Below are 26,133 nucleotides of genomic sequence, written 5' to 3' on the forward strand. Positions count from 1 at the left end.
ACATTTGATGTTGGAATGTGTTACTGAGTGGGCATTCAGTCTGTTGATGTCCAGGTTTTTGATGAGACGAAAATGGCAACCCTAGCTCCACCACGCATCACTGATATTATCTTACGACTTTCGCATACAACATAAGAATGTATCATAACAAATAAATATCAATGAATGCCAATAACTGCTCAAATTACATAAGCAAGTTTGGTCAATAGTGCAAAACATACAAGGCAATCAACTACATTCAAGAAAACTATTGTAACACATGCTATGGCCCGGCTGATGAGACCACAACATAAAAAGGGAGACTGACAAATATTTAGGTTTTAAATAAATAATAGAATTTATTCATTTATCCTCCCTGTTAGCACCACAGCCTCTGCACTGCCACTGCAGGACTAGTGGGGGTGCTGAGGGTTGTAACACCTCCCTGCCTAAAAGGGCTCCTTCATGGAGACCTACAACAAAACACAAAAAGACCTCCTGTGACCACTCCAGTCATACCCCACATCCCTCTTTTCCTCTGCATCCTTGCTTCTGCTGACAAGGGAACACACACAGTGAAATTACAACGCCGTCTAAAATTAGGAGCACAATCTAAATTATCACCCTCTGAATACCCAGCTTTGTGAGCGTCTCGAAGCCCAAAGAGGGAACTTGGACCATGGCATTATTACTGCCTGAGACAGGAATGCCCCACCTCTCGAATACAGTGATAATAAAGAGAAATCATGACACATACATGTTGCTTGTGGTATTGGTATTTATAAGGAACAAAAGTATATCAAAAGTAACAATATAACACAACTGATACACCATTGTTTGTGAGGATTTGTCCTGCTGGTCTTGTAACGAACTCAGGCCTCTCAAGTCAGGGAGACATGAGTGGATAGGAAGAGGCTGTCATCCGCTCTCTGTGGTTTGCACTATTGTCTGAGGTCTTACAGCAATGACTACATCTAACATTTTATAGATCAACTGTCATACCATGGTTGGCTGTGCGGCATTTGGATGCACCAATCGGTCGGAGAAAGGCATGCGGATGTATGGCTTCCCAAAGGAAACAGATAGAAGAAAAAAATGGTTAGCAATGGTCAGCAGAAGCAACCTGACACTCACAATAGACTACAATAACAGAAAACTGTGTCAAGTAAGTTATGCTTAAACAGGTGAAATAGACAAATTACTTGTGGTTACTATTTCAAAGGGTTTTATGCTTTTACATGTAGAGCAAAATTAAATTCCAACTGATCCTTACGGGGTATGTCTGGAATAGGTGTGAAAATTGAACTTGCAAGCCTCTCTCTGCAGGCACATTTTGAGGAGGATCAATTCGTGGCCACAAAAAAAGGCCAACTGAAGTTAAGGGCCGATGCTATACCCACCATATTTGTCCATCGCCCTAGGCCTAAGAGGAGGAAGGCCCCTTCACTGAGAATGCCATCAGCATTGGCAATAGTTACTGCAATGGGCAGTGACCACACCTATTGTGCTGCAACAAATTTGGGTATGATACTGTATACGTAACTCATAATAACATTTAATAATATTTCTCATTTCACGATATTTCACGTCTAGCCTACACACCCACCAGGTAAAAACAACAACACCTTATTGTTATTACAGAGTTTGAGGGAGAAATTCAGAGAAGAGAGGGCACAGATTGTGGTTATTGTGAGATGACTGAGTGGGATATGCCAGGAGACAGGGAGCATGTAGTCAGGGAGCATGTAGTCAGTGAGCGTGTAGTTAGTAAACCTGAAGTCAGTGATCCAGGAGCCAGTCAGCCAGGAACCAGTCAGCCAGGAACCAGTCAGGAAGACCTGAGGGAAGAACTAAAAATTGAGAAAGCAATGAGAAGAAGAGCGGAGAGAGCACTGAAACAGCAGAAAAGAATGAATGCAGCACTAAGGCAGAAAAACATTATGATTCAAAAGAAATTTGCAGCAGTTCTAACAAAAGATCAAATCCGAGCAATTGGACTAAAGAATAAAAGAGGGATGCGGTGGGGAAATGAAACTGTCTCTCAACGGCTCTGCTATCAGCGAATTATACAGTACTGTACTTGTATATATACAAGTAGGAATGATTCGTCCCAAGCTTTTTGATCTATATAAGTGGTTGATCACTATAACCATGATCACTATTTTCATTATATATGTGTGTATATACACACACACACACACACACACACACACACACATATATATATACCCTGTCATTTAAAGGAATTAAATGATAATGATAGATCACATAATTTCTTTTTTACTCTTTAGTATGACCACTAGAATTCCCAAAATGAGCTACAATTTGGGCAGATGCTAAGGGACCTCTTGTCTACATATCTGGATTACTGAATTGTTGAGGAAGAAGTCAAATCAGTGAAATTAAGATTTAAACTCGTGCTGGATTGAGTTCCCAATCCTAACACGCTACAAGTCATTATACTCATATGAGGTGTTAGACTGCCTAGAGAGCTAATGAGAGAACAATGTTATCTCAGATAGAAGGGCATAAAAACTGTTGAGCATGTCATTAAAGTAGTGTGTGCTTTCTGTACTCTGTCTCAGGACTGACTAGGTAGGGCTTCACAAAGAAGTAACACAGAAAGGAGAGCGCTTAGCTATTAAATCGAACTGAAGTGGTGTCTTACATTGGTTTTCACTGAAGAGCAGTCAGTTAATTCAGCGTGCATGAGTTCATTACCATTGCTTTATCAATGTGTACAAATTTCATCATAATTCAATAATGCTTCACGAAAATGAACTGAGTAGGTGAGAACTGGATAAACAAATGTGTGACAACAAACTTAAAACCTGGACACTCTGTATATTCTCTGTACTCTGCTGTAATAGTTCACTATGTCTACTCAAGCTGGTTTTTATCTCTGTTTGTAATTTCATGTCTCTGTTCATTAGATATACTTCAGTGGTTAAGAGCGCATGAATTTCCTGACTATCGCTCTGCTCACCACTGGCGGAACCACAGAGGTTATTTGCTCATCCTCTCTAATCCTCAAAATTGGCAGAATGGGCAGGAATCACCAGCACCCCACATTATGGCAGAACCAAGAAGAATCTTTGCCTTTATAGTGGCTATAGTACCTACTGACTTCATTAAGGCTGTTTGGATGTTATCTCGCTGTATACTTGCAGCAAGTACTTCAGGGTAACCTCTTTCTCTCTCTCTCTCTCTCTCTCTCTCTCTCTGTCTTTCTCTCTCTCTCTCTCTCTCTGTCTGTCTTTCAACACACATTGTCACGCACAGTGGCTCGCCCAGGCTATTTTGGAACTTTGTTGGCAGATATCTGAATGTAGAAGCTCAAAATGGTATCAGACACAACTTCAGTGTTGAAAAAAACAATGCTTTTTATCAGGGAAAATATGCAAACCATTTCCCAACACACACGTTCCATAAATGCACCAATGACTTAAGCCAAAGTTGTATCACTTGGTATGACCAGTCAGAATATTTAAAAATTCTTAGGTCAATGGAGATTCTCGTCTCAAACAGAACACCCACTCCACTGTATGTTTCTTTACAAAATTCTGACATACTTTCTTCCAGATTGAATCGTTTTTTCCAAAAACTGGATGAAAACATTGCACGGCTCTTTGAAAAAACAAAACAAAACAGAACCTCAATTGCTGTTTTAAAGAGGCAGTCGTATGATATTCTTTTTCCTCTTCCTCTCTGAATATAAGCTGCAGTTAGCTGCCATGGCCCTAAAAGCAAGTTCCCATTGAGCCCAGGAGCTCTATCTCCTCTGGTGTTATAGTGATGGAGGTTCCAGATTTTGCTACACCCACTTCCTCATTCTTTTGAGTTAACTTTTTCCCACAATTTATAACACCACAGCACACAGAAAACTGGAATTATTACTGATTTAAGTTCAAGCTCCGACTCAGTAGGTGGCTATTCTGCATAAAATATGTCTCAGTCTTGTGACTGAAAAGAATATGGGAAGAATTTTCTATGGTTCAGTCTCTAGCACACTAAGAGAGGTTCCCATCAGGAGGATGAATGTGGGACATGGACCTGTAGTTTTTCACAGGAATATGTGAAAAGAAAAATCCATAATGTATGTCGTAGTTCATCTTCCCACCATGAAAAATCTGGACTGCAAAGTATGGTGGTAACAAGGGAAATGTTCACCATAAGTCTTTCTGCCCAGACATACTGTTTAGTCACACAAGATGTCATATGACATGCTTAGAAAGCTTTTGTGTGTCCCTTGAGGCATTACAGGAGATTCAGCCAGTATACCACACTCTGGCAGACCAATCTTAGACAAGATCTATGACTGACCAGTTTTAGTGGAGCTATGGATGCATAAGCAAGTCAAGGATTTGCCTAAAGTATAAGACATCACATTTCAGTGTTAGTTAAATGAAGCATTATATTGATTTAGCAATGCCATAACGTCTGAGGAACATATAATCAGATATTGTTTTATTCACAACAATGGGAGCCTCTCATGATCACTGTAGTGCTGGTGACATAATTCATGTTTCAAGCTTATGTGAATTTATCTTCATGTTTCAAGGGGGTTTGGTTCTAAAAGGATCCAATGATTTCTAACTCAGAAGATTCCTCTCTGTGACTAGTACTCTCATATTTTTCCCTTATGTTGTTTTATTTTTACCCAAGGCCTGACAGTGAGTTGCAGTATGCGTTATAATGTCAAGTAACGCTTGTCTGCATGTGTCTGCACTCAAGCACCTATGGAGTGACTGGGTTTCAAATGCTATATCAGTTTGACTGATGAGAGAGTGATGTCCTGTGTTTAATATTAGATATAAAAGTTCAATGGACTGTTTCAAGTTCAGTGGGCTAGCACATAGACAAAGTTTAATACTGCCGCCATGCTGCTGACCTTGCCGACATGTTGATTCACTTGACGTAAACAGTTCTATCAGGTGAAACATGTTTATTCTCAATTTCCAAGAGGTCTTACACTCCCTGTCTGTTGCTGGGGAGAAAAGTAGGCCAAAAGTTCTGTGCTCGTAAATCCCAGGTGACCCCCTCAGATAAAGCCATCTCCCCTGGCTCTTTCAAAGGCCAGTCTGTGTCTGATAACTTCCCCCGGAGATCACACTGGGATTCCACAAATCTCACCAGTACGCTGGCGAGCACGCCTGTCAGCATTACACAGCAGGGGCAAAGCTCAACACGCCCTGCACACTTCTTGAGCAGGTCCTCTGATTGCTTTACCACTGCATAGGGGGATCCCACTCATCATGTTTGTTCACTTCCTATTATTAACTACCCCAAAATATAATTGTACTGAGCTGAAATCTGACGAATCACACTCCTTGATGCTCATTATAAACAGCTTACCATTTCACAGCTGTTATCTCATGAATAAATTCCACATCACTGTGAATTTAATGGAAAACCTTTTCTTGCTCCAGTTGAGCAAATCAAAACAGGACATCAAAATGCATTTAGGAGCATGCTCATTTCTCCATATCTGCTCTCTGTGCGCTCTGCTTGAGAGGTGTGGTAAAGTCCTGCTAACTAATGAGACTTAGTTGCATCAGAAAAAAAAAGCTAATTTATCTTTGCAGCAGACAGACAATTCAAGGCCCCCAATGAGTGAATATTAGGGGGATCTCATTTGAGCCTTGGGTTTGTATGCTGATCAGGTCACTTGTCTAACAAGATGAGAGATCGTTCAAAGCCCTGGAGGCCAGCATTCCTCCAATGAAGGCACTATACAGCTGCAAATTCATGGGGTCCTAACAGATTCAACAGATATGTTTTTACCAACATCAGAGGAGGTATGCATATACAATGAATGTATTGGTTGCACAAGCATAAGTAATATCATGATAAAGTTAAGTCATGAAGAAGAATATACATGTGGTTTTTTAGGTTTACTGTATAGTTGAATGGTTTTGTCCTGACAATAACTGTGTTTTGTATGTTTTCTATGAATAGTGATTGCTGGAGAAAACTAGGCTGAATTTAGGTAAACATTTTCCAGACTTTATGATGTATGTATGCTGCTGTATACCAGCCCAAAATATGTATTTTGCACTGGTTCACACAGGAGCAGAAAGACATACTGAGTAAAACTAATGTGTGCCATTCACATAGAACTTTCCTTATTGTCTCTGGGCCAAATTTCTGGAACTTTGGCCCAAATTTCCATTGAATGATCATGTTTGTACTGGATTATAAAACTATGCTTGATTTGAATTCATCACAAAGAATAATTAATCATAAATCACTCATAAATATATCATTGCACAGTACATAGTTTACCCAACATTTTATAGTGCTGTACTGGTATCGCTGCACTGCAGGCACATAAGGGCTGGTAAGTAAAGTTCAGAGCAGAACCGTCACTGAAAACCACTTTCACCAAAAGTGTGACTACCAGTATAATGCAAGATACAGAACAGAAGGGAGACTAAGACTGAGACACCTCATCTCAAGGGTCAGCGCCAATTAAAATTAACTGGAGAGAAGTTTCTCCATGAAGCAAAATTCCTCTGTGTATTTCCTGGGGAGTTCGGTTAAGTCACGGTCCCATGTCATGGAATGCTAAAGGCAGGAGACAGACAGAGTCATGAGTAATGATGTAGGCACAAGGCTTTTGTTTGACCAAGGTTATAACCCCTGCTTTTAAGAGTTACATGTAAGGTCCTAAAAACAGCATAAAGGACATCAGTTAAATTTGCTGTGGTGTCCTTTTACAAAGCCTTTACCCTGACCTGGCTTTGAGGTGAAACCTTGTGTGCAAAGGGTTTAATTTAGCAAAATAAACAGAACCAAACACCAATGCCATTTTGTTTCCCTTCAGAGTATCCTTTCCAATCATCTGGTATTTCACACACAAGAAAAAGACTGTCCCAGCTGACTATAACTGGAGGGCCTCTGGCTGAATGTGTACTTTTAAAAAGACATTGATCATTGCTGAGGCCTTGAACATCCTGCTTTCTGTCTACTGGTGATATATGAAGACTGAGAAGATCTCACAATAAATACATTTTCTTTTCCACATACCAGTATTTCAGTTCAAGCAGAAACATTTTTTATAATAGATACCTGATAATTTATCCCTGATACCAATACGGGTAAACTAGGCTAGTTAAAATATTTAATGAACATACTTTTTTTTTTAAATCATTATCTTATTTAGTTAGTTTTTTTTATTTTCAATCAAAACACAATTTCTCAAAGACTTAAGACCTATAAATATAAGGCCTATTTAACATCGCAGATATGTAGGGTAAGAAGTGACGGACACGTTTTTAATTGCAACAAAAATGTGTTATCGGCAACGCTGAAATTTTCCTACCTGATGGTTCCGTAAGCATTTTACAATACTTTCAATTCTATGCAGGCTCCTACGGACTCAGAGTTATAGAACCTCACGAGCTGAAACAAAAAGTGTGTTACAAGGTCTCTAACTTTTGTCCCTCCCCTTCCGAAGACTTCCAGGGGTCTGGGCTATTAGAGCTGCAAAGTGTGCAAACGGACAACAGATTGTTAAACTGGAACTTTTCACCGCCAGAGTATGAAGAACACGGTAAGGTGACAGGCGATTAGAGATATTAGACAATGCTTTTTGATATTTTTACGGGCAATAATGCGCGTTTGTGTTTGCCACCTCAACTTTTCACAAAGTAGGCAATGCATTTCTCATATGTAGACATATAACCTAAATGACAGCAGGTATTTATTTAGTATGAGAACTTGCATTTGACCCTTTTTGTCGAACAGTCAGAGTTACGGAATTCGGGTTCTGAAGTTTTATTCGGTAGCATTGGTTTTATTCAGACGGGGAAAAAATTAGTAATTGGCGAAATTGATGAACTGCGGACTCTCTCATTGACACAGTACAAACAAATTCAGAGGTAACAGAAGCTTTTGGGGAGAATGGGAATGTCTAAGGGCTGCACTGCTCCGCGTTGCATTTACATCGAAATAGATTGTTGATCAGAAAGGTGGGCAGCATGTGCTATTCTGTGCTCTCTCTCTCTCTCTCTCTCTCTCTCTCTCTCTCTCTCTCTCTCTCTCTCTCTCTCTCTCTCTCTCTCATAGCTGCACACGCACAGGAATGATATTCTGGCTGTTGATACCGCTTTTTTCTTGTCTTATGGACAATTAAGATGAGTTTCCTTTAGTTTCTGGTTACACTTTACATGCTCTTTTGGCTTGCACTGTGGAGAAAGAAGTGTTAACCGTCATTTTGCAACAGGAGCAAACGTTTTCAGGAAGATTGTTTCTCTTGAGAAGCAGTGTCCTTGTCTGTGTCTTAGAATATCAGGAATAATATTGAGCCTTGGAGACTATTTGAGTGATTTCATTTATCTCTTGTGAAATTTGAAGTTTAAGGACCTCAGAAGCAGAAAAATTCTCCAAAGAAAACAGAACCTGTTTCATAGCTGACTCTCAAGGCAAAGCCATGAATGTAAAGATGTACAGCTGTGCTGCTGTTTAGCCCCAATTGAAAATAACTCAGCTGAGCAGCTTGTTTATTTCATGTTTTGTCAATGATACATCTCCAATTCCCTAAAGCACAAGATAAGTGAAATTCGCAGATATGCATGAGCTTGTTCATTTTTTTTTTTTTTAATTTTTGAAACATACCTCACAGAGTAATCCACAAACATTATGCTGAACTGATTCTTTGCTCTTAGTGAACCACGTGTCTATTGGGTATATGTCAGTTGAATTTGTCATCGAAGTTAAAACCACTAGACTACAAGTCACGGAACTATGGTTTAATTTTGGTCCTTCACTGATTCTAGTGCTCTGTAGAGAAAATGATGCTTTTGTAGTGAGTTGCCAACTAGACTGAAAAAGCCATCATATGTAATAGAAGAATAATTTGCTGAAAGACAAATGTCAAGATGGAATATCCATAGGTCTCTCAACTGAAAAAAAAAAGAAATGCCACAAATAGTTCCTCAGCTCTCAGTGACAACTGAATTTATTCAGCAATTTCACTCTTGACACCATGTACAGTATTTAGTGATTAAGAGGAAATTGCCTCATAATATCAAAGCTGGACAACCCTGTGGTTTTAAAATTTTGGGTGGACTTAAGAGGCTGAACTCAACTATGAAGCCAGATGTTGGCTTTGAGTCAGTAACTTGGGTTAGCTCTAAATGCTCCACAGGAAATCTGCAATGCAGTCGCTTACCCGTCTCTTTCTCTTGCGCTCTCTTAGGTTTTGGTAAATACCTGCAGTTCAAGAAACAAGAGGCAACCCTCTTTTCACTTCTAGAAGACTGAAGAGAACAGTGAACAACTTTTCAGCTGGACTGAAACAATTTCTTTTTGAAGTAGAAATGGCTCAAAGCCCACTGGTTAGATTTCTGCTGTTGAAATATGTGCTCTTGCTTTTTATTAGTACTTGCTTATGCCAGAGGGACTGCACTGGAGTGGATTGTCCCGTGCTTGACAACTGCATCGAGGAGGTCTTAGAGAATGGTGCTTGTTGTGCAACTTGTGCACAGACTGGCTGCATGTGTGAGGGGTACCAGTTTTATGACTGCGTTGCCGCAGGCTTCAGGAAGGGCAAGGTACCTGAGGGAGAGTCTTATTTTGTGGATTTCGGAAGTACAGAATGCTCTTGCCCAGAGGGAGGTGGAAGGATAAGCTGCCATTTCATCCCGTGCCCAGAAATTCCAGCCAATTGCATCGAGGTCTCAGAGCCGGCAGATGGATGTGTCCATTGCGAACGTGTAGGCTGTGTGCATGAGGAGCAGAAATACGAGGCTGGTCACTCCTTTCACATGGACCCCTGCCAAGTCTGTCACTGTCCCAATGATGGGGGAAAATTGATGTGTTACCCAATACCAGACTGCGATCCACAGAATGTTCAAAAACCAATACTAGCCACCACTACAGAGGAGAACACACCCGAAAAACACAATGACCCAATACAATACATTTTTAGCCAACAAGGACCAAGGGAACACCTCTCTAAACCTTTTCAAGCCTCACACCATGACAGTCTCCCTCCTTTCAAACTTAACCCAAGCCACATGGATGAGGAAGATGACTATGACTATTCACCCACAGATGCCTCAGAGCCATCTTTGCATGATTTGACCTCTCCTACAGAGTCTTCTATCATCTCAGTGTCTCACTCTGAAAATTATACTCCTCATGAGGCGACGATCCATAGGGGTGCCAAACAAGAGCTCAGAGAAAGATTTGGTATTCAAGAAGCCTCAACAGACACTCCTACCCATAAGGACAGAACAGACCAAAATAGATTTAGCATTCATAGAGATGGTACATTAAATTTTCATGAGGATATCACCAGCAGGGGGAGATTTGCCATCCATAGAGGTAACAGAGAGAGAGAGCGCTTTGATGTTCACAAAGACATCACCAACGTAGAGATGCCAGCTATTGAAGAGGGCAACAGAGAGAGTGAGAAATTGTCTGTTCCAAAAGAAACCACAACTATTGAGACTTCTGACATTCCTGAAGATGCTACCAACAGCATAGCAGTTATAGACTCTCCGCCGACTGAGCCACCAACAACACCTCAGTTCTTGGAGGAGACAACTCCTGTCTTGCTGACAACAGAGAAAAGTGTTTCAGAAAGTCCAATCTATCCACACACAGTTGAAACAGTAGAGCAAGACAACACCACAGTGGATAATAAGAAGCAAATAATCCCTTTAAAGAATATTACAGGCCATGATGGAAAACATGGTCATGGCCTTGTTTCCCATGATAGGAAACACCTCCCTCAAAATGCTGGTGGAAATACGCTGAGCAGTGCAGACGATGTAAGGGAAAATATCAGGCTTCCAGGAGGTGATCATGGAAAACCGTCAAAAGAGCACAAACTTGAGAGGAAGCATGAACGACATATGTTCCCAGTGGTGAAGTTTAGTCCCAGCAGCCAGCCGCCTTTGAGAGTAAAAGCAGATGAGGGACATCCTCCTAACAAACAATCCCAGAGTCTGTTAAACTTCAGAACAGAAGAGGAGGAGGAGAGGGAAGAGAGGGATAACACCCTTAGTTCTTTTCCCAAGGCCCACAAGGGTGAGTAAACAAAGTCATTTGTTGCTATTTAATCACTGAGCAGAGTGCAGAATTGTTTGTGGCTTGTCTACTGCTTGAACATTTAATTAATGCCCCATGATTGATAGTTGACATTCACCAGGTATCGCAAACTGCTATTCTGACTAATTGGCAAATTAGTACAGAGTCTAGGTTTGCAGCTGCAAATAGACAGTGATGATACATTATTGTGGAACATTTCGCCAACTCCTTTGGGTGACAAAACAAGGGTCTCTTTGAGACAGACTTTTCACAACTGTTCTCTTCGATCATAAGTCAGCTTTTACATTATACAGTATCTTATTTTGGATTGGTTATGAATACTTTCTTCCAGCATGATTGATTTCAGATCTCTTGTTGGTCCTTGGAAATACGAGCTTGAGCGTAAATACGCATCACAAAGGGGGGTTGTTTGAAGCATGAAGCCAAACATCACTCCTGCCCTTAACATCCTCTTGCTCCAGTCTGTTGGAAGTCAACACAATCACTTACTCTATATGTAATGCCCCTGTGTCATTTAACATACTCAAAACTTCAATTAGTCCAACACTTTGCAACATAAACACACCACTGGACAGTCAGAGCTTTGACATGGCAAACCAATAAGTGTCTATGGGTTTAGTTCAGGCAATCCATTTCAACTCATACTGGAACTGTAAAACTTTTTCATTGCAGCTTTAAATGTGGCACCAAGGTAACTTAGTATGTATCTGGTCCAGTTTCACTCTCCCACATATGTGTGCAATATTGGGCTTTTTTAAATGTTGCCTAAAACCAGATGTTGATTCCTTATAAATAGTTTGCAATCACGGAAAAGTGTCATCACACACATAAATCAAATACTGAATAGCCCTGTGTTTAGAGCTAATATTTCACTGCATGGTCCACCATTCCTGTTCCAAACCTAAATTCAACCCAAACACTGTTATTATTTATGTATAATAGTTATGCCTCACAAAAATGATTAAATCTAATGATTCAATCCATTTAAGGCCTTCCATCTTTTAACTACCATTTGACATAGCGTAGCATAAGTATTAACAGCATCTATCTCCTTTAGATGAAAAGGTCAGATAATTGTGTGCTGGGGTTAGTTTATAGTGACACAGCAAAAAAACAATGGGTTTCCTTTTGTTTACATCTTGTGTTTAGCCAAATAAGTAAAGAAGTTAGTTATCATGCTGTTTCCCAGTTGGCTTTCACTCAATACAAATACTTCTTTCAAGATGGAAACTCATGGCACTTGTGACAGATAACTTCTCCAGGCCTTACATGACTTTAGTCTATGGGAAAGGGGAGTTCCACTGGTCAGTGATAACACACTCAACAGCTCAAGAGTTTGTCACTCATAGATACCCCTAGGATTCATGCTAAACCTATAAAGACTGGCAAACCTGTTAAGACTTTTCTGAAAAATGTCTTTTATGATATAAGCGTAATGAAATGTTATGTCTCACTACTGCTGTGGTGACAGTTGGCATAATCTGTTGTTTTGTGCATGCCTCTCCTGCTGGAGCCACATGAAAGAAAGACAGTAGAAAAATAGGGCAATTATTACCAGTTTGTTTCAGGAAAGTTGACATTCACCCAGTTTTGTATATCAGAAATAAGGGAAGGATAATGAAGGCTCCTTTAAATCAGTAACACTTTATTAAAAGTTGAAACACATGTGCTGTGGTGTTTTTGATGGATATGTCACTGTTATAACTTGAAAGATCTGGTAGATGATTCTGCCAAACTAGCTTAATCTTAAAAGGAGAGTTCTTGATCCAGTTTTAAACAAACCTCTTCCATCAACATTTTCATAGTCGTAATGTATGTGATAAACACTCAATCAAAGCTGCTCCCATCTCTGAATAAACGACAGAATGGAGCAGAAAGAAAATGCTGTTCAGTCTTTATCCAGAGATTCCCGCTTTATACCAGGTTTGTGACATGTACATTGCTTGATATGATAATTATTTTATTTCATCCCTGAAGAGCCTTGAGCCTGTTCTCTCATGCTTTGATTTACTCTTAGGTTATGGTGCGGTCTAGACTCTAAATTTCCATGAATGATCTATGTAATCAAAGCTCTTCTCACACGTAAGTTTAAAGTAAATTTTTAAAGTAAGTGTTCACCATCCTAATATAATCCAAAACATGGTGACACTATACTCTTTACAAATAATCTATTTACTTCAGTGAATGTAAATTTGGAGAACTCTTATCCCAAGCCCAGATATGTAATCTTTACAGAACCTTGAAAAGACAGGTTTGCATTTCGACTTGTTTCTGTTTGTGTGAGTCAGAGGACCTGCGGTCCACATTGTACGCAGCTGTGCAAGCTGTGTCGCTAACATTGGTAATTTATTACAAAGAAGACAAAGTTGTAATTTTGTTCCATGTGTAAATTTTAGATGGCAAGAATTGTTCTACACAAAGATGTTGGCAGCATTTAGATGAGTTTGACTTCAGTGATTTATTTCATACGGGGTGATACAGCATGTTTCCATTGTCTTTAGATTTGCTCTCCTCAAAAATCAGTGATCTATTTGTTGCATTTGGGGTTAAGAACATGTGGAAATGGTAGAAGTGTATCATTGTCTGTAATATATACTCTGTCTATGAATTCCTGCAAGAATGGTTCCAGTCAAACACTTCATAGCTATCCTTGAATGACCGATAGTATAGAGCAGAAAGAAAATGCTATTTGATCTTTATCCAGAGTTTCCCACTGTATGCTGGGTTTGTGAACTGTACATTGTTGAGTGCATATTAATCTCACAGGAATCTAAGATTTAGTAGTGTAATGTGGATACAGTGTGATATACTCCTGATGAATTGTATAGTTTCCAAGGTGAAGATTTTGTGTGTTTTGAGGGGTGTGTCTATCATAGCATCTGCCTTTACCTAGTTTATTATCTGTCTTCGCATAGTGGATTATACCGTAGTGTTCTGCCCTTTCTGTCATGATTATTAAAGTGTGTAAATGGTGCTAGCTTTTTATGAGAATAGGAAAATGCAGTCTTTACATTTTTTGAGATGTCCAGTTAAAGAAAAATAAACCTTATCTCTAGATACATAAGATAATGTATGGGGATCCATATTCCTATACACGAAATTTAAGATAAAGTATCCCACTGCTTGTCACTGACAAGAGAGATAAATGAATACTACAAGACTGTTCTCTTGACTTTACCCATTACATGTCCCCTCCATGACTCAGTATAATCTGAGTCATTCTCACAAGAGTAAAATGGATAATCAAATACAGTCTTGCATTTGGATAGCACACAGGGCCATGCACAAATAGTGTAGTATCTGTCTTCAGTGCTCTGGAGGTACAGGCAACTGCAGATGAAATAGCCCTTAGAGGCCCCAGCACCATCTGTCGAAAACATCAACCGATTGCAATAGTATTAGCTAGACTGTGATCCCAACTCAGTGAGAAGGCTCATAGACCAAGCGAAGCTATGTTTAAGGTCTGATAAATGCATGGTTTTAGTAGTGATAAATAGTACAATCATGTAACAGTTTATCCAAGCATTCATAAATCACCCAGAACATGCGCTTGATACACTGCATGCTCATGTAGAGAATTAGTGCTGATAGCTGTTGATGATAGATAGACTAGGTGGCTGTACTCCATGTTGACCTCAGCTCTCAACTGAATAGGGTGGGAAACAGAGTTTGGACAAGTCCAAATCCGCTCGGTACAACCTTTGCTCTGTAGTATTTCAGTGTGTTGCATCACAAAATGTGTGTGAATTTGATCACTTCTGCCAAAGAATCAATGTCTCATTGTGCCGACTGTAAATTCTCAAATAGTGGCCTTCATCTACCTCAACAGAAGAAAGAACCAGGCCTTTATTTGAGACGGGCTATGATTAGAGACTGGCCATTATTTATGATTAGTCCTATAGTGACCACAATCCATGTGAGTTAGAACACTATCGGTATGGTATTTCTGTTAAAAAGTGAAACTAATCGCAATAGAGTGGTGACCATAATTACCTTATGTTGTTTCACTGATGTAAATAATGCTGTGTAAATATGATGAATTTACCACCTTAGCCTTTCTGTAATTTATGTTTCTTTGGTTTTTTTTACTCGGCCTGTATTTGGACCCAACTTTGATTTGCCCAAACAGGCAGCACCCCCAGCTATATTGTGAAACCTTGCCATTATTTGAGACCCAGTTTTTATTTGAGAATTTACAGTATTCCAGTATGTTCAGATGTGTGTAAATTTGAAATTTTAATGTGCAATGTGTGAAAATATAGCATATTCTAATACATTTAATTAAGGTTAGATTACAGCTTGCTTTTTTCTGTATCCATTCTTGTCTGGCTCTATCCTTTTGCTTTTGTTCGGCACCTTCCAGCCCTTGGCCGCTTGTATGGGCAGTAGAATGGACTGGGAAGCTAAGCTGTTATGGCCAAATTAGTAAGTTACCATAGGAATAATCACTGATTATGTTAAGCCCTGTAGTAACACATTCCATTCAAGTAAATACATTTGGAAGGAGGAACAAATTATGTGGAACATAGAAAGCAAATGCTTAGTGTTATGTATTGTATATGGGGTTTCTTAGCCTTCATTTGGACAAGGATGCTTGTGCTATATCTTTTCTTTGCAAAAAGCCAAGCTTGTGAATTGCTGGGGATTTTCGGCATATGAAAACATTTCTTCAGATGATGGATGAGAACGGTCAGTTATTGCCTTTGAGACCATGCTGACTGGGTGCTACCTCCTGAGCAGGAGTAATTTTTCCATCCCCATGGGTCCATAGTCCCCGAATAAACCCTGTAATTCTGTAGACCGCCTGCACACTCACATCCCTGTTCCTTCCTGATGCAAGATTTCCATCTCAAAAACAATACCACATTCTTGAGTCGGGGGGACAAGTGGCTATTGAGGCAGCAACAATGGAAAAATGTCCAAGCATAAAGTCCGTTCATATAAAAAAAAAAATGTCACAATTGCTCTGCTTGCAACAACACAAGTCATTTCCAAGAGAAATGTGAGCTTGTGAGAGTGATTTGAGCTGAATCTATTGTGCATTTTTATCCTTGAGGAACGCTGAAGAGCACCAATTCTCCCGAAAGTTACCGTGTGTCTGGTTCTGCATTTTTACACCACCACTCTCAGAAATTCGTGTGCTGAACAGAAAATACTATGATGTAAAAAGGTAGTCAGAGTGCAGGAGCAGACATGACTCCTTTATAACGATTGAATTTGATGCTGAATTAGAAGTATTTCAAAGTCCCTCATGGAAACAACTTAAGAGTACTACTGCAACAGACAGACTTACTGTCTACAGTTGAATGATCTTGTGGGTGTTGGAATTACAAATATTCTAGCACAGAATCTTAGATAATTCAACCTGTACTTCATCAATTTTTGAATTGATTTATCTATTATCTTTAAATCATGCATATATGATTTCATAAATGGCCATGTTGTGAAAAACGTTCCGTTAAATAACTAGTCTCTCTTATATATGGGCAGATACCAGGGTTTCCTCTAGGATTTTTTCTTGCTGGTTTGGTGTCTGGAAAGAATATATTTTACCAGACAAATCTAAAACTTACTAGTTTCAATAACAGTCATGTTACAAACGCAAATATAGTGTACACTTAGGTTGACAAAAGAATGACAATGACCTCAAATTTTGACTGGCAAGTTTTTAATTTTTTTTTTTTTAAATAAGTTTTACCAGGCAAAAAATGGTAATTACTGGCTAACGGAAACCGTGACACACACACACACACACACACACACATACACACACACACACACACACACACACACACACACATATATGAGAAACATGAGAAACAGGTGACCTCTTAGAAGAGACTGGTTATTTAATGGACAGTTTTTCACACCATTGCCATGATCCATAGGATTCCTTAAGCTTATCTTTGACCGCAGCAAGACAAACAGATACATGCTTAGCCTTCCTGCCTTTGTTCAGGCGTATCAGCAGGAGCTAAGGTTGCCATGTTGTGTTGTGCCTTCTATTGTCAATCATATCTGCCTCATCAAAGCAGAATGACAGTGGCATGGGAAAACTGGGTCAACATAGATGAGCATTGGAAACTACTCTGAGCATTTGTGTGGATAGGTATGTTTTTGATAAACATACCAGAAATCACTCATCAACAACATTAATTAAAGCTGGAAATGCACTGGTGGCCCTGTGTAAGAAGGTTGATTGCAGACACAGAACTGCAATTAAGATAGGAATCTCTCACAAACATGTCTAACAATGGTACTTTTCAGGCAGGATCTACCACAATCAGTTTATACTGAGATATCAATGTTGCTCTTTAATCACATCTTTTACATTGCAAAATATATGAGACTACTTAAAATACTGACCTACTTAAGCCTTAAGTTGATGACTATTAGACTTCATTTGCCAGATAGCTTATAAAGGCATTTGAAACAGGCCCTTATGTCTACATTAACCTGAAATCTTCAAAGCGTTCTCAGGTCTGATGTCTTTTTCCCAGGCAATTCATGTGAGCATTTGAGCAGGGGCAGCCGTCTCCCTGGCCTGGGGCCATGTGATTGACTCTCACTCAGACTAGAAGTGCATTTGTTGACCCATGAGATGTGATTTATAATAATTGTATTTGCATAGGCGTGAACACAGACTGCTGACCGGCTGGGTTCTAGCATATAGCTGTCTATTGACACAAGTCTGGGATTTTATCACAAAATTTTCTCAGTTTTTAGAGCCCTGCCAACTCCATAGCAAAGTTCAAAAGTGCAGGCAATTTTTCAGAGTCTGATCAATGACTTGTGTCAGTGTCATTATGTGTTGCATTAACAGTAGACTGAACTGTCTAATAGACAGCATTCATTAACCAAGTTAGCTAATGTACTCCTTGTACGTTGCACTCCTTGTATTTCATGAATTAAAATGGTTATGCTCTCGCTAAACATATTTCCATATTTTCAGTCTGAGAAAATGTTATGACTGATTAAACCTTGATCTAAAGTGCATGATCAACCAAATCACTATCAAACAAATACTCTTTTTTTTGTTGTTGTTCACTGTTTCTCTCCCCCTCCTCTTTGAGGAGAGTAATACCCCAGCACAGGTTTATTGGAGGATCTGTGCTGACACTGGTATTTCACATCTGCAAGCAACAGCTCAACCTTCTGCTACATGGACTCTTGCAGACAAGGCTATGTTGACGTGTGCTCAGGAGTGATAGATTACGAGACGTGAGTGACTTGATGGGAGTTGGAAGGCCGGATGAGGATGAGGGTCACCGCTAGAGATTAGTCTGGTTAAACAAAGAGACCCTATGTAGAGTCGTAGCAACAAAGAGTGGAAGTTCATCTTGTAGGGTAATGCATTATACATCTGCCTAAAGATCTATAGAGAAGTGGACAAAAAAACCCAGAAGCTTACTTTTGTGTTTGTGTTTGCTGTCATTCTGAGAGGAAGATGTACAGCAAGGAAATTTGTTCACACATGGTTAACAGTGTATTTCTTGAGCTGGTTGACACATGCCTGTTACTGTGGTTAAAGAAACCAGTCAGAATGTCCACGTTTACTGGAATACTGTGAAGTGTTAAAACCTGAAAGCTTAAGATAATTACTTTTCTTAATTAATTAAGAATAGGATCATTACAGGAAATTATATATTTCATATTTCAAAAACCATTTCACACGTAGTACTTAAAGTAATGACAAACTTTTACTGCTGAACTATACAGTAGGGAGAATCAGTTGGCTTAGAATGTAGAATGAATCGATATTAAGTGACAGAATACTAAAAAAAGAAATGATGGCTCATTGTATGAGAGTGATATTCACTTCTAGAAATGAGACTGGTGAAAACTATGGTTATGTTATGCTCATCACCTACTCATGGTTTTAAAGTTACTGGCTGATGCTGAATTAGAAGCTCCAGTGGTCAGGGGCAATAAAAGAATGGAAATTCTGTGCTGAAGTCATTATATGTAACGTTTTCGGGTTATTGCTGAGCATGCCATTCAGTCTCATTCTCAGTCTCATCCATTCTTTTATTCCTTTCAGCTTAGTCAGTTCTTTATAAAATCATCAGGCATCATTCTTGCTGAGCTGTTATCAAAATATATCCAAAGTTCTTACTGGCTTCAGCAAACATTCAGTTGACGAGGAGAAAATGGCAATTACACCTTGTAATTTCCAAAAAAAAAAAAAAAAAAGTTCACTGTGATAAATAGGCCTCCTGGTGTGACAATAAATGCTTAGACTAATTCAATGCACTGATTTGACATGTGCCTATTTATAGAACAAAGACTTCTGATCTATTGTTCTTGAAAGGTTTTTTTTTTTTGTTTTTTTTTTAAACAAATTGCTGTTGGAAATGAAACAAATCTTAAAACCTTCCGGCACTTATATTCAGAGTGGTGCACCATGCAGAGAGTTTGTTTATCATAATTGGCTCCATGCTAGTATATGGGAATCTATTTGTCACCATTAACGCAGAAAGTGAGGGGCTGGCATGCCTGGTGCTGGCTGCTAAGACATTAAGTGCTCTCTGCTATACAGTGAGATTTGTCAGCAGCCTTGGAACATAGGTTATGAAGTTTAGTTTCTTTGGATAGATGACTTTCAGTATCAGAGTTATTTCTGGCTGCTGCATCTTATTATCAGAATGGGCTCATGAAAATGTATTGTTCTCATGATGGGGTTTTTATTAATTGGAATGCTGTTTGGATTCTCACCATGAAAAGACACAGGAAAATTTTATCAACGAGTAGTGATTCTTCAGTGTGAGGAAAAAGTAAATCGGCATTTTTTTTTTTTTTTAGCGGAAGCCTTGTTTTTGCTACAAAAAGTATTATAATTTTGTCGAGCCTAATTACAAATGAATTGTGTTTAAAAATAGTGCCAGTCACTCTGCTAATTCACTCAAGAGCAGAAATATTGGCCACAAAGAACGACCAATTACCACTTTGAGGTCAAAATGTTACTGCCACTCCACTTATGACCTCAGATTAGTCATTATGAATAGATTACTATCCTCCAGTGAGCCATTAGTCTGATTTGTAACGACAGAAAATGAATCAAATGTTGCATTTATTTTTGCATACACCAAGCATATCACATAACGTCACAAGATATCTTGGAGAATGACCTCATCGGTCGGACAGAGTGCTTGTATTTAAAGAGGCTTATGTTCAAAAAAGACATTAAAATGGAGAGAAGTCTGCTTTTCCCCTGTTTGGTATGTGTAAGTGTTGTGTGTTGATGTGGAAGAATATGGTCTTTTAGCAATAGCATAGATTGTTTTGTGACTGGTTTCCTGAACATTACTGACTTATTAAGCTCATATTATATGACACATTTAACACCTTATCACACACTTTACATTTTGCATTCCCTTTTCAAATGAATGCATAGTTGTTACATTGATTTCACAGATGTTATAATGTTTCACCCAATGTGAACAAAGAACAGTTTTTCCTTTCTTTTTCAAAGTAAGCGTATTCTGAAGGGTACTTTGTTTTGCAGCCATCTGCTTTACAGATGATTTCCTGGGGATCTAAAACATGAGTAAGGAGAGATGGAGATGGTACAAGGCTTTACTGCTCAGCCATCCATGTGTCTATTTAACTCCATGACATCATGATTTATCCTGGAGATGAGGTGAAAGCAATTTTTATGTTTAAAAGTTCAGAACTCCTACACACAAAACAGTACCCAAGAACTACATTCTTTTATACTATGACAACATCAGCCCTTTCTTTCCTCTTTTTCTTCTTTTTTTTAAATTTTTTTTTTTTTTTAAAAGAGCTCTCAGCACAGCTTAGTATTTAATTCAGTATTTGTATTGGAAATAAATGTAAATGTATTCAGCTTGTGAATGAACTGCAGTTAGGCTACTTTAAAGTACAATTAAACCTTCAGAAAAGATTCATAGATCAGTCATCTAATGTGTGCCCTTTTGTTCACATGTATCACATGAATATGGCAGAAAATGAGGTATCAGAGTGGCCAAGGAATCATTTTTAACTGAACTCTACAGCCTGCAAATTTATGTGTTTCCTTGGCTGTTTATTTATTTTTTTAAAATGTAGTGATAAACAGCCTCAGTATATTCTATGAAGGGAGATCCTTGCATGAATGGCAGTGAGCTCAAAGTGAGGAAGGCTAAGGCCCTTCAATCGTTTTATTCTGAAGCAGTATCGCAACTTTCTTGGGTTTTATGCTACTATAAAAGTGACATCCATGGAATTTATTGAAAAACTAACCCATCCATATGTGCCCCAGTGCAAATAAACAAATCAAAACTCCAGTTTATGGACTGGAAAAAAGAGGCATCAATCAAGTTTTATGCCTGTGAAAGTTAAACAGGAAAGTGGGAAGTTTTCCTAGTTGATGCACAGACACCGTCTTGTTTTGTCTAGGACCAGTTGGCATATTTTTGTTCCTCTGTTGCTGAGAAAGGAATTATTTCAAGGTCAGTCCGAACCTCATGGACATTCGGCTAATTAGTGTTTCCTCTGCAATTTGTCGGTCTAGTTTGCAGTCATGTATCTAATGAGAAGTCTTCATTTTTGCTGTCTGCTGAAGTTTTGGTTGATGTTTCTGTCATCTCTTCCACTGGCACAGATGTGCTCGACGTGTGTCTCGACGCTCTCCATGCCAGATGCACAGACTGCCAGGCTGCATTACAGCAGGCCAAATAGCAGTGGATGCAGTCTAATCATTCTTGAAAACCCCCTGCCAATTTTCTAGCAGCCAAACACATCATTAACTAGCATAATTTATTATATTTCATTTTATTTGATTCGCCTTGTTTCATCCTATCAGACAGGTTGAGGGAAAGTACTGAAGACATAAAACGTTATGTGTTTTTGTACGTTTGGAAGTGTAGTCACTGACCGACATGCTCTGTGATGAATAGGATTGAGCTTCTATTGTTTCTCAGGCAATTAGTGCTCATGAATGTTTATCACCAAGCCCAAGTATTCCTTTAGGGTAGACTGTGACCTTTGGCAAACATTCCTGGAATCCAGCCTGAGGGGTTTTGTCTTGCATGCTGCTGCTCTGCTATTTTTTTTTTTTTTTAGCACAAGTAACTTTTCCTTGATTGCATTCACACAGCTCTCTAGCTCAGGCAAAAATGATTATACTGTAATAACAGCCCTTCACAGAAAAGTGTGTAATGTGTTTGAAGGAGCGCCACTACTTTTAAGTTACAGAATATTTTCAAACATTTTACTCTGATGATCCTTTTGAATGTTTTCTTTGACTGTTTTAAATTAGGAATGATTGGAATTTTGGAATGTGGTGTGGGTTATATGAGGTGAGATTAATTTATTAATTTTCTGTGATTACTATTACTATGGAAGGGGGGGGGGGGTCAAAAATAAAATTTAGTTCCAGATGTATCTGTTCTCTCCCCCTTACAGTTTTCTTGAACTATTTTGTAATCATGCAACCACTGACTGAATGACTTTTCTGTGAACTTTGGCAAAAGTTCATTCCAGAGGTGAAATTAAATTCAAGGTGAAACTCAGAAAACTCACAGACTCTCATCACGCTCATCCTCTCTCTCTTTCTCTTTCTGACACAGACAACCACACACACACACACACACACACACACACACACACACACACACACACATATTTCTCTCGTCCTCAATTCTCAACTTTGGTTGGTCCAGTGAGATGGACGTGTGAGAGGCTTAGACAGAATATGGGGAGGCAAGGGGGAGCTGGAGCCAGCGAGGATTCTGGGAATTGGATGGTGTCACAGCTCTCCAGACTAGTCGTCAGTATGTTCTCCACCTCTGAGTCATCAGAACTGTCCGGTGTGATGGTCCGCTGTTGATTTAGCGTTTCATTAAGCTTACTGGGAGTTCTGAGGGATTGTGCCGGTAATGACCACAGTCTGACACTTCCTGCTTTGATGCTTTCAACCAGACCATTTACAATTCTCATCAGTAACCGAATGTGTTCACATACAAAATTTAAGCTGCCGATTTACGGTGTATCAGCCACTCAAGGAGCCAAGTTTTGAACTTTATTGACAGATGTTTCACACCCTGAATTTGTTTGAGTAATTAGATTCAATCCTTTCTTTTTCTCAAAATGCGAGTTTGAATATGGTTCGTTACCAGATTTTTTGGAGGGCTTTGCTGTCACTTTTTATTTTGAAGATTAGAAGGATTGACTCTGTAAAATTAGCCTCAATTCAATTTCATTGGCTTTTCATGGTGTAAAAGCTGGAGGCTTTCTGTGAATATGCCAGTGTCATTAGCTATTCAGTATGGCATCCATGATGACGGATGTGCTCAATAGTACTCTTTGGTTCTGTGATTCAGCCTTATCTCTGTCTGCTTATCTGATCTCTGGTTTCTGAAGCGATCTTTTCATGAATCCTCTATGGTTCAAGCCTAAAAACGACTTTTATGAATTTCCCATAAAATGTCACACTCACACGAGACAGATGGCGAGATCCCACTTCTTTTGCATGTTTTAGATGTGCACCGAGGGGTTTTTTTTTCACAAAAAGGTTACCAACTCTCTCAGTCCTAAAGCATTTTTTTTTCCTTCTTAGCTTTCTCAGTGGTTCCTGATCCAGCCTTACTAGAAAACTGTTGTGAAAAAGGCAAGAAGTGGGCCTCAGAGAATCAACACTGTAATCACATGTCTGTTACTACAGAAGAACAGACTTCTGTGTGCAGGTAAGGCTGAGACTTCTAACTTACTTTCATCGTTTATATATAAAACAGTGATTTCAGATGATGGTATTGATAGCATGCAAGCACTGATCAATTCTACAGTGCTTTTATTAAAATGACCAGCAATGCTCTGTGTACTTTGTGTTGTTTTGTGTGAAAGTGCTGTTCAGAAGCAGTGTTGCCTGGGCTCTCTGAGAGAGGATTTGTGTTTGACTGGCGTGAAAGCAGCCAAGGCAGGAGAGATGTGTGAGGAACAGGATAACCAGCACTGTGTAGAGAACTCCCAAAAGGTAAGTAACACACATACTGATTTCAGATCTGTTTTTACCTGTGGAGGGACCATCAGTTCAAAAGAGAGTTTTATTCTCATTCAATGGTTAAGTTATGGGACTTCCTCAGTCCTAGAAATGTCAAGCATAAACACTTCATTCGTAATGCAAATGCACCGTTGGAAATTTTGTGTTTTGCCACTGCGCCCCTTCTCAAGCAATTGTGGGGAAATATATTGTGGGTGGTGTGCACTGTGTAAGTTTTGGACCATCAGTTTTAATCATATGAATTCATACAACCTCTAAGGTTGAGGAACAGTCCATATGGATTTGTTTTAGCTTGTTGGATGAAACAGCCTGCAAGAAAAATTCTGGTCAATACTGAGCCTTTGCATTATGTATCTTTTGAAGCGGAAAAAATATCAAATGTAGTGAAAAAATGCATTGTTTGCAGAGATGCATTATTTACCAGTCTATGTCCTCACACTGTCCAGGTAATAGATCACAGCAGTGTGACATAGACACTATATTGTTGCCTGTACTGAAACACAACGCCACAGGAATGTGAAATCAGTTCAATACAGTGCTATACTGTTGGGCAGTGTATCATATATGTCTGGTCACTGAGCATAACAGTATTTTTATTGCTATGATATCTGTGCTTTTGTTTGGTCTAAAACATTCAACCAAGCATGTAATGCCGCTGTTATGGACCGGTATGCTCAGCCGCTCAGGGGTTTACTTATCCTAGTCCCCCCATGTTTATCAAGTAGGGCTCAGTAAGGAGACCAGTGCAGTGGGTCTTACAGCTGATGATCTTGGGGCTGAATAATCGTGGTACTGTAATTGGCTCCATTGCTCTGTTGTAATGTGCAGGAGTGCTGCAGTTGCTGTGCGCTGGGCTTGCATTTCCGTCGGGAGGGGAGGGGCTGTGAGGCACATCAGTACCTGCTTTACCCCTGTGGACATGTGTTCCTCACCTGCTGTGAGGAGGAGGAGGAGGGAGAAGTAGTATTCGGTGCCCCCACACTTAGGAAGAAGGAGAGGCCTAGGCCGACTGCCATACCACAGAAAGGTAAGGATGCATAAACATTGCCATTCCACCATTAATAGCATGGTCTGTTACTCTTATTGCCTTTTGATGATGTCTTTTGAGGATTTTTACTATTGCCTGATTATCTGCTTACTTGACTTTTGCCTATTTCTCTCACGTCTCTAACACTCTGCCATTCTTCAAAGTGTTGAAATTTGTTAGCAGTGTGACTGTTGGACCAATTTTGTAAATACCTCAATGAAAAACAACAAAAAAAACGATGCAGTGTCCAGTATACGTAAATGTGGAATACACTCGACATACGCAGTGAAATTCAAAGCGAAATGATTGTATGCTATCTCCCACGGCCGTCTCTCAAGCAGCACGGAAGTGTACAGAATTGAAAACGTTTATGGTTTTATTAGTGTGAATTCACATCTCAGAGTGACATAACTTTCCCACGTTGTTTGGGGTTTGTCTGAAGCCACAGCTCATGTTAGGAATTAAACAAAGCTGTTGGACAAGGCATGGCCTTAACATTTGTATTCAAGTTTATGTCACTCCACTGGCACATGTGTTGACTTTGATGGATTTGGGAAAAGACAGATGCCCAGAGCTGATTGGTTGGGTGTCACGTTACCATTCAGAATAATACTGAAAGATGCTGACAAGCTGGAATGAATCAGAAGCAGATGGCAGAGCAGGCTGTTGCCTTTTTAGTGGTGCCAACAAAGTTTTCTACGGCCCGTGATGCCTCCACTGACTAATTCCACTGACATTTGGAAGGCTTTTCATGGATACTTTGTTTTGTAAATTGTGCTGGAATAATAAAATGGAAAATTATCTTGAAACAATCATCGAATCCTGAAGTTTTCAGAAAACATTCACATACATAGATGCTCTTTCTTTTTTTTTTTTTCTTTTTTTATAAAGTATCTGAGGTAAAAATGGTGATCTGAGACATGATTTTGTGTTGTTTTTTTTTATATCGTTTTTTTTGTCCTCTGCAAACATTTGTGGAGCTTCTCCTGCATTACAGGTTCAGTTTCTATACGGTTGAAAGGCATGGGTAACTTCACTCCTACTGGTATCAAAGGAGGCACAG

General features: G+C 39.3%; 1 protein-coding gene across 1 annotated transcript in view; it reads left to right on the forward strand.

Moving 5' to 3' along the window:
- Positions 1-1,673: 1,673 nt before the first annotated feature.
- The window catches only part of fbln2 (fibulin 2), a 42,500-nt gene continuing 18,040 nt past the window's right edge, over positions 1,674-26,133 (forward strand). Inside the window, exons 1-7 of the mRNA XM_030778309.1 lie at positions 1,674-1,844; positions 4,943-5,114; positions 7,439-7,534; positions 9,202-10,995; positions 23,603-23,729; positions 23,887-24,016; positions 24,872-25,070. Of these exons, the coding sequence (XP_030634169.1) occupies positions 1,674-1,844; positions 4,943-5,114; positions 7,439-7,534; positions 9,202-10,995; positions 23,603-23,729; positions 23,887-24,016; positions 24,872-25,070 (2,689 nt within the window). The remainder of the gene's footprint in view (positions 1,845-4,942; positions 5,115-7,438; positions 7,535-9,201; positions 10,996-23,602; positions 23,730-23,886; positions 24,017-24,871; positions 25,071-26,133) is intronic.

Source organism: Chanos chanos, chromosome 6 (genome assembly GCF_902362185.1).
Source record: "Chanos chanos chromosome 6, fChaCha1.1, whole genome shotgun sequence".
NCBI lineage: Eukaryota > Metazoa > Chordata > Actinopteri > Gonorynchiformes > Chanidae > Chanos > Chanos chanos.